Raw genomic sequence first — 15,977 nt, 5'->3', positions numbered from 1 at the left:
TTAAATGAGCGTATAACATATTTAATAATATCATTGGATATAGGAAGATTTCAAAATCTTATGGGTTAGAATAAGTCAATGCTAGTGCTTAGGGGCCCGCGTTGTTGCAGACGTCGTCTGGGTGAAGGGGGACTAGCTACACGCGGTTACAGCGTGTGGGCCGGCGCTGCCTCCGCTAATAGTGTGTGGAGCCCCGCTGAATTGGAAGTTGGGGCCCCGGGGGAAAGGCTTCCGCATCGAGCTGCGTACTATCGAGCGTTTCCTGCCCGTTTAGACGCGAACGCACTCGCACCCCCGCCAACGTCCGATCGAAGGTGCGATCACTAGTCGCGCTTAACCCGAGTCTGCTATTTCAATTGTTCCATTTTTAAATTCGTTTATAGAAAACGTGAACGGCAATGAATTGGGGTTATACTCTATGCATTGCAAAAACTTCACGTCACATAGCAAAGAATTAAAATAGCAAACTCGGGACCCTCGATTGGTGAATAGAGATGGAATGGTGACCGAACTCTTCAAAGGGAAACTCCCTGCTTGATTATTCGCAAGTTAAATGGAACATCTGTACATAACAGCACACATTCGGGCTGCTATTAGCAGGTAGCAGTTGCTATTTGCTCATCACATGCTGAAATGAAGACGTAGTTGTCAAATTTTTGTCTCCATTCACTTTTAAATATCCTTAAGATTCAAGAGCGTCATCTTGCGCATGCGTGTTTGTGCGGCTTCTTTATAGTATATCCTTGATGGATAAATGGATTTGGTATATCAGTATTTGATAAATTGTGTTTGTAATAAAGATGAAATTAATGCGTAATAAGGCAATTGTAATATAACAATTTTGAACCGAAGTTTTTTATTAAAGAATATGAAAGACATTTCGTCTACGTTAAAATCCATTTATCTCTACAAAAATCCGATATTGCGTTATAAATTTATTAAAACCATTAATGCATGTAAATAAACATCATTGCTAGTTCTGATGACTAAACTTTTCAAGTAAAAATGTGACATTTAGAACTTGAACCATAGACAATATTATTGGTCTAATCTGTACGCAGTGAAGCGCTGTAAAAACTATTTATTTGTATTTCATCAGAACTGGCAACATTATTATATCATGTGTTTGAAGTTTATATTTGTTGTTGTGAAAAGTACTTGCTTTGGGTTAGAGCATGTATTTGTGTTTATATTTCAATTTATTAGATCACATTTGACTCATCAAACTTAAATAAGGTAACTTTGTTATTGTTTATTTTTTCGAAGTTGAAACTGCAAAATTGTTCTTAATTTCGATTACATATTTATTGGAATATGACAATAAAAGGTGATTTTACGATTTACTTATACTAATAAACCAAACTAAACATGACTAATATCTGGTCTAAATAGAACAGAACGTCATTACAATGTTCTAAGTGAACCCATTTTCTTTTTAATGTGATGTGGCAAAAACCGAAAGTTACACTTCATAAGTTCTATGTAAAAATACATCATAATATGACGTTTGTAATACATCAATTATATTATTAAATATAAATTACAAGCAAGCAAGCAAAAAATAAATAAAGAACAAAAATATAGGAACTTTAACTAAAATTACTTGTACACCATACATTAATAACATTGTGATTATAGCAATTTTTTTTTTAAATCGTCATATAAGTAAGCTCAAAACTCGAAGACGGCCGGACCAATTCGAGTGGTTTTTTTTAATTTATTCCTTGAACTCTGATGATTTTCATTGAGAAAAGTATTGAAAAAATTTCGTACTTAGGTTTTCATTTCGGATAAGCGTAATAGTCTCTTTGGGGTAGCAAGATGTTCCATATGTAGCTACTGAAAAGGCAGGCTAAGTAAAAAAATCATATTAAGGCAAAAGGAAGTTCGCGCGGGCAGCTAGTTTAATGTAAAAATAACGAAATCCAAACCTTTAAATACTTTTTCATAATAACCGTATTCGGTTCAAATAATATTTGAAGTTAGTATTTCATTCACTTAAATCGATGTTTTAAGCAAGTCACCTTACTATGCCAAAACTGACAGATGTCAAATGTTATCTATTAAATTGGCCCTATTGTAAGTGTTTATGATATATTTTACATAAAGGTATAATATATATAGGCATGAAAACACTACATTTGAAACCAGTGGTGGACTATTTATTTGCTGTGACCAAGTCATATTGTTTATAAAATATATGTTTAATTTGTAAAAAAAATGTTTATACGTTTTTGTCTTGATAAAATCACTATATCTTGCGTGGCCCGTTACCGCTAAAGGTATTTGTATGAGAAAGACTAAAGCACACGGTTTATCACGTGACCATTTTCATACACATTCGTTTGGCGTTAGTCGGTCACGCCTGTCGTTAAGTTTCAAGCCCAATAGCTCTATCGTGAATTTGACAAAGTATCTTCATAAAAATATTTGTATTAGAATCTCGTTTAAAATAACAAACGTTTAACTAAATAGTTAATCAAAATTTTTATTTTAAAAACACCGTGTTCATACTTTCCTATAATAATAATAAAGCCCGTTTATTTCCAATCCTTACAAATGTTAACAGTATACATTATTTTTCTCGTTATCCTAACTAACTCCTAATTGATCGGAATCCCTCCACGAGTGAAGGCCTCAAGCTTTTTTCATGGGTTTCTTTCTCCATTCGCTTCCTGCTAAGGCTTCTATATCTTCTTCGCCTTTTTCTAGGGCCCCCTCTTCTCCTTCTTCTCTTTCATATAGTCTTTAAATTCAATATTTTGTCTATCTGGCTATATACCCCACCCACTGCCACTTCTGTTTTAGGACAAATTTCCTAAGCTAAATAAATAAAAAAAGGGCGCGTGTACTTATGAACGCGCGTAAGAAGTTATACTTCTTTGGCATTATTAAATTTGATTGCATGCAAATAATTAATTACAATTAAATAATCAAAGACTGGAAAAGGAGTCATTATAGTCAGTAGTTCAGTTTACATTTGAAAATTAAATAAATAAATATTTATTATTATTCTCTTACATTAAGTGTAACATAAATTCTATTATTATTCGAATGTTGTTTTTAAATTATGTCCAATGCCGTAGCATCTTCCGTGGGCAACTTCATTCTGTTAATTTTGTGTCACGGTGCGCTCGCATCGTAAAATTTCACTATCATCAATTTTTCAAAACGCACCTAAAGAAGTATAACTTCAAAAATTTTCTATGTTCCTGTCTTAAGTCATCTTTCGCCGCCGTCGTGGCTATTTCATCTTCCACATGCGGCCTCTCTATCTCGTGCATAACGCCTCCTTTATTTTAAACAACTTTATTGTAAGACTATTTTATAATTGCTAAGACAGATTGACATAGTATTCAGATATTCCTCGTTAAACTCATGATAGAGTAATGATCCTTTTACATATTGCCTTAACATTGTACCTATGAATTTTATTACTTATCTGTGATCCTTTACAAAGTTAAAGAATCTCATATTTATTATTATTTAAGTAAAAATCTTTTATATAAACTTTAGCTACATAGCAATGCAGCTAGTTTTTCTAATTAATTTAGTTTAAACATTGTATGTGTTTTTTTTTTGTGATATTGCATGTTATATACTATGCACGTGCAAAGCATGTGCTTGTTAAATGCTCATTGTAATTGGCATAGATCTTTAAGTATAATTTTAATAATATGGTCTTCACTAGTATGTACCTACGTACGTGTGAGTTTCGGCCCGTAACTTGGCAAGATTTTGTTGTGCGTGTACGTTTAGAAGCGAGACAAAAAGATGACTCATGTTTACGATCTTGCCAAGTTACGCGACGGCTTTTATACTGTTGATCTTATAGAAATTAAAAAATAATAATTAAATTCGTCTCACGTTTAATATCATGAATTCGTAATATCAATGCAGTTTTTGTAACTAGCACGCTTAACGGATAAATTAAAGCTCTATGACTATTAAATACTTTATAATTTTGTATTTGTTTTTAAAATGTTTATTGCAGCTAAGCTGAGCATAATATAGAGTACTAAATTTTAATGGCAATATTTAATAAAATATTATTTTGTATGACAATGTTGTGTATGTTAGTGGCATGCTTTATGCATTCTCAAACTTGTACCTTAATGCACAAATGTACCAAACAGGTTGTTAATGCAATATATTATTTATAAAGAGTTTTCGTTATCACTATCAAAATCCAGCACGTTAGTAAGTGTCCAATTCATCGCTTGACTTTGTGTGTCTTAGGACAAGATCTCAAAGAAATTCGTTTTCAGAACAAATAGTTTGAAGAGAATCAAAAATGCCAAATGGCAGGTTAAAGATTGCCCCCCAGAGTTGCTACTCGGTGATATTGGAAGGCGTCTGTCGACTGATGTTACACCCGCGGCAATTGCACAAAATAATAGGACCTTTGTTGAGAAACTTCTTAAGGTACTGGACTCTTACGATATCCGCAAATGTACGGCTGATCATATACTTATTTGAGGTTTAGTACCTTTTATTCAATACTCCTTTAAAAAGAGTGACGGGCAGTTAATTGCCAGTTCATCTCGTTTGTACTACTATTCATTTGAGGACTGGAGTTACATTCATTCGTTCAACGTTCTCTTACCTATATTATAATAATACTTTATTCATGACAGAAATATGGTTGTGACAAAACTGATCCAACGCTAGTCCCCACTAGGAAGCCTCTGTGTTGTGGGTAACTAGTACAGGTACATATATATGGTACATGGTGCAATTTTATTTAGAAAAAAAAACTAGTCTTTTGTGGGTAAGATTACAGTTATACCGTGATACATGGTGCAAGTAAAAAACATTTTTTAAATGATATTATGATTTGGTTTTGCTTGTAATTTTGTCATGACTATGTGGTCTTTATAAAGGCAATAGATTATATGAAACATTTCATAACAAAACATTAAATCAGGTAAAGTTTGTGAGGACCAGCATTTGTACCTAAATAAGAAGAAAATGAAACATGATATTTGAACCAATAATCTTAATGATTTGAAGTATTGCTTTATAGTTTAGTACCGCTGGAGGTTGTTAGTAAAAAACATTATTTTTAGGAGTGCAAGAGTAAAACAAAACGAATGCTCCTAGAGAAGATGGGTACAGAAGAGAGTGACTTAGGCTTAGGTTCGGAAGTATCAATTACAGGAATAGAAGAAAGCACAATGATAGCGTCATTGTGTGATTTATTGGAACGACTCTGGTCTCATGGACTCCAGCATAAGATGGGGAAGTCAGCTCTGTGGATGCATTTAATGAATTACCAAGAGTTGGAGCAGTGTAGTAATAATTCAAAGGCAATTGATCCTAATTATTTGACGCCAGGTAAATTTTATTATTTAATACATGAATGAAGATGAATAAAGTTTGTTCATTTCGCATCGCCATTATTATTCTAATACAACATATACAATTTCAGTATAAAATTGAAAGCCAAAAACATTTTTTTATTACACAATAATTTTAAGTATATTGAAATCGCAGTTCCAATTGATACCAATTTGATTGCTTTTTCATCAATCTCCGCACGCGTATACACTTTTACTATGCCGTAATGATACTTTAAACAAAGTGCTATTTAACGTAAACTGCTTTATAACTTTAGGGCGTCTGCCGTTCATATTAATTATTTTCTTATACTCAATATAAACTTTCTAAACATGCAGCTTTGGCTTGGTGTGTTTTACGAAAACGATTGGATTGTAAGTATCACAACTTTCTTTATGGAGCATTCTTTCTGATAACATTAAAAGAATTGGGAACGGAATGGACAAAATAGTGCCGTTGTACTCATAGTCATTCCTTAAATTGTCCCTAAGAGTAGATTCATAGTATGTCTAATAAGTAGATTAAGTTTACATTTGGTAGCATACAATGACTTATTTTCTGCTATATTCCTTTGAACGTTTGGGGCATTTTAAGTTAGATCTGAGTGCTATATTTCAGACCTATCATCAGTGGGTGCTGAAGTAGAAGCCCAGCAGTGCACAAGCACAAATCGATCCAGGGACAGCTCTCGAGGTGGATCCCGAGATAGCTCTCGAGACAGATTGAGTAACTCCAGCACATTGGAACGGAGGTCGTCCCAGCCTCATAATCCTTTACGAGCGTTGCCTGAAAATCTCACTTTTGACATGAGGTTTGTGGCTGCGACTAGATCGTAACTTTACGGGTCATAGCGTAAGAGTTACCTATATCGTCGGAGTTACGCCCCAAAAGTATAGCTAGAAGGCACCCTTCAGCATTTATATGACATTGTTTTAGCATTAAAGTAGGTATTTTATATCCTTTATACCCGCGTTGAAGGGTTAGTAATAAATAACACTATATTTATGTTATAAACACACTGTTACATAGGAACCGTAAATTTTGGTCCTTCGAGCCATACGTAATCTATACTTCTATTATAAAGTTTGTGACGTTGTATGCGGTAATCTCAGGATCTAATCCGAGTTTGAAAATTGTTTTAAAATCTTTAGAAGTGGTGCAACTGTACGAGATTTAGATAATAAAAAACCTTACTTCTACATGCAAAATATAAATAATGCTTTAAGTTATATAATATTTAGTGTCTATCTATACTTTAGGTAACGTCAAACGGTTTTTACGCTTTCCCTTCGACAGGGTTCTAGACCAAAATCATTGCGTTAATCTACTCAAGTGTTTTATTAGCTATAACCTAATTTCTTTACACATATGTTACATCTTTCGAAATTGTCGCTACAGTCCGAGAATGAGATTCAATATTAGAGGAGTAAATATATAATGAGTATGTATAAAATGTATCCTTTCCACCCGCTTATGTACCAGACATTGTTACTTTGAGGGTACAGAATTCATATTTGTTAGAGAGTTTGGGCCTGCGATGCCTCCTGGTCAACAAAAAAACTGGCATCTATTGCTGGCTGATATGCTCTTGCTCTGAGATGCACGGCTTACACGTGCGCACTCTTAATTATGATCGTAAAACCGATATATGTATTCACAGGAGTTGCATTGACCATTATCTCTAATATTTTCTTTGTTGCTGTAATAAATAAATTTAAAAAAATCCTTTTTCCAGAAATGTACAAGCCATGACAGATATAAAAACCGAAATAGGTTACGCCCGTGCGTGGGTGAGACTGTCGCTAGAAAAGAAGCTGTTATCAAAACATCTAAGAGAACTTCTCTCTGACACAACATTACTGAGGTCCCAGTACAAAAGGACTGCGTTCTTGCGATGCGAAGAGGAGAGAGAACAATTTCTATATCACTTGTTAACGTTGAATGCTGTTGACTATCACTGTTTTACGAATACGTATCCAACTACAAGTGAGTGTATTAGTGTATTTGTAGTAATTAGAAAAGTCACAGTAAATTGTACTTTAATTTTTTTATGAGACCAAAAAGATTCAGTCAACGATAACCAATGAAGAGCTTGGAGATAAAATATCACGATTAATAATTTATAGAAGAAATAAGGATATAAAAAAAATATTGCCTTCTTTCTTAAGGGTCTCAAAACGGGATAATCACGTTATGGGATGCTTTTACCTCTTTAAAAATGTTTTTATTTACATCAGAATAACACAAAACAGAAGAAAATTAATGAAGACAAAGACTAAATAGGCCGTCTTTCTTGTAAAAATAATTTCTCCCAAACGTAAAAAATGCAAACATAATAAATTCAATTCAATTCATACGATAACTTAACTACATTTTCAAGGAGTTGAATATTGCATTTATAAATTCTTGTCAATTATCCAATTTGGAGTTATATTTGCTTTTGTTTTACGTTCTAGGTTTCATTTAAATTGTATAGAATCTTGCGTTTTTAAGAGCAAAAAAATCCTATATAAAGTGCCCCCTGAAATCGCTCTAAGCAACGGTAACTCATTAACTCCCCCACGACATCTTAATTTCCCCTAAATTTGGAGGGAAAACCCCTAAATAGGCATCACTGGAGGCACTTCGCTCTATGCGTACTTAACGGTTTATATATTATTTTTGTGATAGAACCCGAAATTTTACTTTTTTTTAGAGTTACCATATAGGGTACTCATAGTGCCGTCGCGTAAGGCAAGTCAAACGACTGCCAACTGCTGGCTGTCCATATCTGGGGCTAATGGAGAATCGACACCAAAGATACCGATTCCACGAAACACTAACGAATTTGTTTTTCATGTGAGTAAACTAGGTTTTAAATTTTGATCACTTCACACCACTAGATGGCGTATTCAGTAAATGTACCACCATATACAAATTGTGAGCAGTGTTGGCCTAGTGGCTTCAGCGTGCGACTCTCATCCCTGAGGTCGTAAGTTCGATCCCCGGCTGTGCACCAATAGACTTTCTTTCTATGTGCGCATTTAACATTCGCTCGAAAAGTGAAGGAAAACATCGTGAGGAAACCGACATGTCTTAGACCCAAAAAGTCGACGGCGTGTGTCAGGCACAGGAGGCTGATCACCTACTTGCCTATTAGATTGATCATGAAACAAATACAGAAATCTGAGGCCCAGACCTAAAGAGGTTGTAGCGCTACTGATTTATTTTATTTTTTTATAAGTTTTTAAAAGCCGAAGGCACTAAAGGCTGATGACCTACATGCCATATCTTAATATACATAAATTACGTGTCACGTTTTTTGTCCGCTATGGACTCCTAAACTACTGAACCGATTTCAATCAAATTTGCACACCGTGTGCGGTTTGATCTTAAAAGATAGGATAGCTTACATCTCAATTTATACCCGCAATATTATTTAATTGCAAATTATTTGTTAATTATTTGATAGTCACAATTCTAACAGATGGCGCTGTGTTGAGTACCAACGTTTCACATAAGCTACAATTTAATGGCATATCCACGAAAAAGCATAGTGGTCCCCATGACTGGTGTTCTCCTACCGTTTCCCTTGAATAGTTTGCTACTATGTAATATAACAAAAGCCTTAGCCACAGCAACGTTTGGCCGGTCTGCTAGTGATCATATATAACAGATTCAGATATTTGTGGCCCACCTAAATGGTTGTACATAATATTTCAACTCTGTTTTCAAAAAAAATAGAAACATAATTATTTATATAATGATAATTAATTAATCATTGTCAAAATGTTGAAATAATTTCAGCATAAGAATCTCGGAATCCTTTCCACGTTACGAATTGGTCACGACAACTCGGGCTTGTCGCCACGGTGGTTACTGGATCATATATATGGGAGAAACGAAGTCACTGGTCATACATATTTGTAAGTATTGATATTTTATATTATTCTATACTATTGCATTGTCTATATCTAATATATAAAATTCTCGTGTCACAATATTCGTTCCCATAATCCTCCGAAACGGCTCTACCGATTCTTATGAAACTTTTTATGCAAATTCAATATGAGAATCGGCTACTATCTTTCAAACCCCTTAGTGATAAGATAGAATTGATAGAAAAACAAAATTATATTTTTTATGATACAGCAATACATACAACCCCTAATTTTCATCCCTCTACGATCAACCCAAAGTTATTTTTATTAAACTAAAACAAATGCTTCCTAGAAATAATATACATGGCAAAACAAACGATTGCCGGGTCAGCTAGTATTAAAATTCGAGAATGGTTGGACTGATTGGGCTAATTTTGATCTATTTTGGAGTTTAACGTGTGCTATATGTTTTGAATCAGGTACACTACTTATTCCGACTTTCATTAAAATCGGTTAAGTCGAAATATAATAAAACCTAATATAAATAAAACCTAATTAAATAGTATTTCAATTAGAAAAAATATGTGCGTGTACTAGGTGTACACACGTAAGAAGTGAAACTTCTTTATGGCCTTATTTTTCGAAAAATGATCTACTATATGCAACTTTACAGAAATTGGTTAAATAAAGTTAAATTAGATAAAGTTTAACAAAAGGCTTTTGTTATCATAGACATGAATACAAATACAATTATTTCATTTTAACTTATTCCTGTACTACTATGTAGTACTAAGATTATTACAGAATTTCATTAATTGTAATAGAATTATTAGTATTAGGTACTATCATTGTTTTCGTTATTATATATTTTTGTTACTAATGGCTTCGAATCTTTTCGGATCAACCGTGGTAGGGACAAGAAAAAGATGGCGCGTAACCGAAAAATGTGACAAATGTGTGTAAATTTTTTTCCAACGCCGATAAAGAAGTTTGACTTCAAAAAGCAACATGGCGCGTAACCTGCTACAAAATTTCTCCCATACGTCGATAAAGAAGTTTCACTTCAAAAGATGGCGCGTAACGGAAAAATGTGACGCGTAACGAAAAAATGTTACACTAAATTTTTTCCAACCCCGATAAAGAAGTTTCACTTCAATAAAAAAAAATTCAAATAGTATAGAAGCCCATCTCCCCTTTTGAAACAAATATGACTCAACATGCCCCTACCTTCCAGATTCCCATGCAACAGATGGCTAGGGACAGGCGTAGATGACGGGTCTACTGAAAGGGTGCTTGTAGCAGCCAGATCTCGGCAACGTCAGTCCAGGCAAAGTGAACAGGCGCAAGCGGCTCTTTCCCCTACTACAACGCATTTATCAACCTCTACTATACAGCATATGATTGGTAAGTTTTTAACAATCGTTTGTTTCTTTTTAACTACTTGTAATTATAATTAAATCATATATTTGGGATTATGAAAATAAATTTGCTCATATATATCTATATATCTTGACCTCATATATCATAACGGGACGTAGCACTGTATTACATGATTCTACAAAAAATATTTGCTTTGCTCCTCAGCATAATGCTGAGCCAGGGCAAATAACAACAACAGTACACACACATTGCACACTAGAAGCGAACCGGCAAAAGGGAATTTTTAAATTGTTTTTGATATGTCTTATTTTATTTTTTCTTTAAGTATTGTTATTTTGTGTGTTTATGTGTGTGTGTTTTCGTATGTAATAAATGTTATGTCTATGTCTATTTAGTTCTTTGTCCTAAATTTTTCGGTTGATCATAACCATTACCACTTGATATAAAAAAAAAGGGTGCGTGTACTTATGTACGCGCGTAAGAAGTTATACTTCTTTGGCCTGCTTTATTTTTTTTTAATATAATTAATTAATAATATTTAACGTAAACAATTTATTAATATTTAATATTTAGTATATTATTCAATTATTAATTCAATTTAATAACTTGGTATGTTTCATAACCTTTTAACTAAGTAACAATAGGTCTTTGTGAAAAAAACATTGCTAAATTTCTTTGAAAAAATAATTAAAACTCCTTTATTTGTTTAAAAGGTAAATGTCATTATGGTCATTGAAAATTCTTTGCTAACTTCACGCATATTCTATTTCTTTTTACTTGTAGATTGTCTTATTCCCATCTCGCTCGCGCACGCTATAATCACACTGACAACTTTGTGTCACGGTGCGCGCGCAATCGTAAAATTTCACTCTCATCAATTTTTCATAACGCGCCTAAAGAAGTATAACTTCAAAAATATCATTTTTTTTATAAAGTTTGCTTTTGTGTTAGCTATAGTAATGTAAATATTTTTTTTTAATAAATTTCAATACATTTAAAATTACCGTTAGGGTTTTTTATTTTGCATTTCTTTTGTTTTGGTATCTTCTCTAACGGATATATGTCCTGCACAAAGGATCGACAATTTAGTATATTTCATTATTTCTCAATATTCTAGGTGATTGCGTTAATGCGATAGTTAAATGGCATTATCAAACAAAGCGGGAGAAAGACGCCAACTCACTCAGCGTGTTATTGTGTGGCGAGAATGGCTTGGTTAAATGTTTGGAGCAAGCGTTTCTGTGTGGTTTCAAATCTGCAAGACTGTTTGGGAAGAATCTCTTTATTTGGGACTATTTTAGTAAGTTTTTCTGTAACTATTCTGCAGGTGTATTTTAATAGAATTCATTCTTGAACAGCCTTTTTTTAGCAGGAGGCTCGCCTGATGTTGTGATACCGTCGCCCATGGATACTCATTGCCAGAAGGCTCGCGAGTGCGTTGCCGGCATTCAAGGAATTGATACGCTCTTTTCTTGAAGAACCCTAAGTCGAATTGGTTCGGTAATACTTCAGTGGGCAGCTGGTTCCACATAGTGGTGGTGCGCGGCAAAAACTGCCTTGAAAAACGCTCAGTTGTGGAACGACGGACGTCGAGGTGATACGGGTGGAATTTCGTATTCTGCCTCAACGTCCGATGATGAAACTCAGACCTACGCATTATGTTTGTACACATGATTTTCTTTCAATAGATCGCATTATCTAGATACTCCATTTGAATTTAATATTAAGCTCCCGAATTCTAACTTACCTATAGGATTGAACATGTCAATAATGTTCGCTACTGAAGTATTTCCGAACCAATTCTTAGTCTCCTCCGCGCGCTCTCACTCGCGAGCTTTGTATACTCTGATTTTTAATTCAGTAGAATTCTGACAGCTATAATTTTTTGACATGTCAGAGATGGCAAACCTGTTAGCCAGGCACGTTTTTCAATTTGAATACGAGTCTGAACAACTGAGTCTATTCATATTTTATACATTTTATTTGTTAGAGAATGTATCCATTTTTTTGAGTGCCTTGTCATTGCTAACAGTAAAAAAATGCAAAATTAAGATAACATTCATTTTTTAAAAAGGTTTACTAAACCTGGAATTAGTAGACAGTGATACCAGCTAAAGAATAAAATTAAGTACTTTAAGTTAATTCGATATATTACTTGTGATATTGAAATATTTGTTATTTTTGTATTAGGTCACTTGACTAAGTAAATATTTAGATTTACCTAACCTTACCGAAATATTTATATTTATTCTAGATAGAACCTTAAAAATACGTTGCATTTTATTTTATATTCCCCTTGGGTCAAATTTGACCTTCAGTTGGGCCTTCAAATGGGTCAAATTTGTCCCTTTTTCGGTGGAGATATTTTTAGTAGCAACATCTATGAAATGTCAGAATTCTACGGAATTAAAAATCAGAGTATAGCAATGTGTCCATGGGCGGCGGTATCACTTAACATCAGCCTCCTGCCCGTTTGCCCTCTGTTATATAAAATCTGTGGCGTATTTTCCTTTGCGAAATTTCTAGAATATCTTATATATAAAATTCTCGTGTCGCGGTGTTTGTAGATAAACTCCTCCGAAACGGCTTGACCGATTCTCATGAAATTTTGTGTGCATATTGGGTATGTCTGAGAATCGGACAAAATCTATTCATCATTCATCCCCCTAAATGTTAAGGGTAGTCCACCCCAAAAAAATTTAAATTTTAAGATATATTTTCATTTCTTTATGATACAGCATTGAAATATACATACAACCCCTTATTTTCATCCCTCTACGACCAACCCCTATTTTTTATTATAAATGATATATGTACATTGTACATGGCAAAACGACATTTGCCAGGTCAGCTAGTATATATATATATACTAGCTGACTATATATATATATATAGGTTTTGAATTTTCTTTAACAGTGAGAGTGAAAGACGAATTCAAGATGAGCTTGTGTGATGAGGGGAATTTGCAAGGGAACAAGAGTTGTGGCGTTGCATACAATTGCCGGCAGGACCAAGAGCACAGAGCTATATGGAGGTGTTATTGCCACTTAATGGACGAGATCAATTCGGTTGGAAGGACTCTGGGAAAAGATGGAAAGTTCCAGTTATTTGTTTGTCTTAGCTTGCGGTATGTATTTGGTTTCCAAATTTAAGTATTGTGATTTTTAATAGATCTTAAAGTTATTTAATATCTATTAAAAGTCTTCTACTTTGGCAATTCTCAACATAACTTTTACACATGTAAAGAAAACACTTTTTTACCGGATTGAAGTTATGTATTATTATAAACTTATAATTATTTTACATAATTAAAAATTTTTCCGACGTGTCCTCTATCTATAAAAAAATAGAGTTTTAACTTTTAGTCGATATAAATTCCTGGGAAATAAATACAGATAATACAACTTTTTCTACAGCTGTGATACTTTTTGACATTCAACACCTTTTGTCTTCAGTCACCGTGACCACGCACGCTGTAAAGCACGCGAAACGTAAATACATAACTTCAATCCGGTAAAAAAAGTGTTTTCTTTAAATTCTCAATCATATCTTTGCAATCGTGACTTTTGGATGAATGGAAATAAGCATTAAATTTACTTGTACGCTACGTAAAAATATTTAAAAAATGAGAACGTATTTTAATTAAATATGTTATTTGGTTATATCTGTCTCCGTAAAATTGTAAACACCGTTAGATTGTAATCTAATCGATAGATTACTATCTACCGAATAATAATACGTTAAATTTTAAACAGTACGCTGAGGTTCACAATCTTTCGACAGTTTATAATCTCGCGAGATAGATTACAATCTAACGGTGTTTACAATTTTACGTTAACATATCTGTCCTGTCATAGTCCGCGCAGAGTGTTGCCATCGCTGTTAAAATTAACATTTTCATTAATGTCGCCGTCAAACAAAAAATCCATTTAAAAATTGAGCCCCTGTCCAAGCGTAGTATAGTTGTATTACTTTTTTTTACTTTTCAGTGAACATTGGCTTCATAGAATGCTTGTACCGATGTCAATGACCCGCGTGACCACAGAAATGTATGAAGAACAAAGCTTCCTTCGTAAGCGTGGTTTACTTACGTTTTTGAGGCAAATATTGGAACCGCTCGATGAATTTGATATTGTTCTAGAAAACTCGTTAACTCAAGGTATTTAAGTTTAAGCGAACCTGTTATTTCCAGTGAAATTCGATGTCAGATTTAGAAGATTGCTTTAATTGTAGTAAGAGATGGAAAATTTCTAACGTTAAGTGATAGCTCTTAGATGCGCGTGGCGCTAGCTCAAAATCGCTGCGGTACAAATAAAACTTGACAAATGACATGGCACTGACATCTGACATTTGATGTTTGTTCACAGACTGTCGGTAACATAGAATTGTCAAAACTATGTTACCGACAGTCTGTATACGAATAGTTTGCATTATTACTTGAAAACGATGTGAAATTTTAAATTACAAAAATGAATTGTCAAACTGACATGTCATCTGTCAAGTATTAAGAGTTGATCCACCAGCGCATTTAAGTTAGCGCAATTGCGCAAGGCAGCCAGATATAATTGCAATAGGGATTTTTTATTAAATTGTTTAATATTTTTCGTTCTGGAATCTGTTTTTAGTGCTTTAGTCATATAAGAGTATGATACATGCGTTATACTTTATGCATTTTTACTAATTACTTTTTTTTTTTTTTTTTATAAATTTTATTGTGACTTTTTTTATTTGTGAGTGATAAAGACAAAACATTGTACTATTTCAGGCGTATTCTTAGCTTAGTTTTAGACAGAAATTATGGTAATTAAACTTTCTCGACGTTGTTTACCTCAAAATTTAGAAATTTTAAGAGAAATATGTCCGACTTTACATATTATTTATATTTTAATTAATAGTAGATTAAATGTCTAATCAAATATAAGGGCTGCTCAAATAACAGATTTAAATAATTCGTTTTTGTCAGAGTTTAATGAGTATAATTCTTATGACAATTATTATCTCACTGCAAAATTCAAACCTTTTTTATTCGAAATAAACCGTCTGCTGCACAAACAGTTACTAAAGCTGCCATTTTACCTGAGGCGTAAATCGAATGGACGTCCGGGTCAAACTCTTTCACATCAAATTATTTTAAAGTGAAAACTTCTTTAGCGGCGTTGTACACTTTTTTTGGAATGGGTAAAAAATGTTGAACTCGCGTCAGGACAAATTCGTAAGCCGGATGTTTTTTAATTATGAACCTTCGTGCTATATTGTTACGGTTTTAATTAATTTGTCTCTTTCTTCAGATACATTGATGCATGTAATTGGACCTTAAGTCAATACATAAAGGTTTAATTTTGCGAAACGTCTAAAGCTTTATTATTAACGATTTGGTCAGACTGACGCGAATAAAAA

At 33.6% G+C, this 15,977-nt stretch overlaps 1 protein-coding gene across 3 annotated transcripts in view; it reads left to right on the top strand.

The window, feature by feature from the left end:
- The window catches only part of LOC125061265 (DENN domain-containing protein 5B), a 31,710-nt gene extending 16,219 nt beyond the window's left edge, over positions 1–15,491 (top strand). Inside the window, exons 13-24 of one of the 3 annotated variants that reach the window (XM_047666607.1) lie at positions 111–314; positions 4,269–4,425; positions 5,070–5,337; positions 5,679–5,714; positions 5,959–6,151; positions 7,076–7,326; positions 8,036–8,178; positions 9,127–9,245; positions 10,435–10,604; positions 11,698–11,880; positions 13,497–13,707; positions 14,570–15,491. In XM_047666607.1, coding sequence (XP_047522563.1) covers positions 111–314; positions 4,269–4,425; positions 5,070–5,337; positions 5,679–5,714; positions 5,959–6,151; positions 7,076–7,326; positions 8,036–8,178; positions 9,127–9,245; positions 10,435–10,604; positions 11,698–11,880; positions 13,497–13,707; positions 14,570–14,747 — 2,113 coding nt within the window. In that variant the 3' untranslated portion in view covers positions 14,748–15,491. The remainder of the gene's footprint in view (positions 1–110; positions 315–4,268; positions 4,426–5,069; positions 5,338–5,678; positions 5,715–5,958; positions 6,152–7,075; positions 7,327–8,035; positions 8,179–9,126; positions 9,246–10,434; positions 10,605–11,697; positions 11,881–13,496; positions 13,708–14,569) is intronic. The other 2 variants (XM_047666609.1, XM_047666608.1) reach the window with 2 other exon arrangements.
- Positions 15,492–15,977: the final 486 nt, after the last annotated feature.

Source organism: Pieris napi, chromosome 23 (genome assembly GCF_905475465.1).
Source record: "Pieris napi chromosome 23, ilPieNapi1.2, whole genome shotgun sequence".
NCBI classification, from domain to species: Eukaryota; Metazoa; Arthropoda; class Insecta; order Lepidoptera; family Pieridae; genus Pieris; species Pieris napi.
This window is presented reverse-complemented; position numbering and strand designations above follow the sequence as displayed.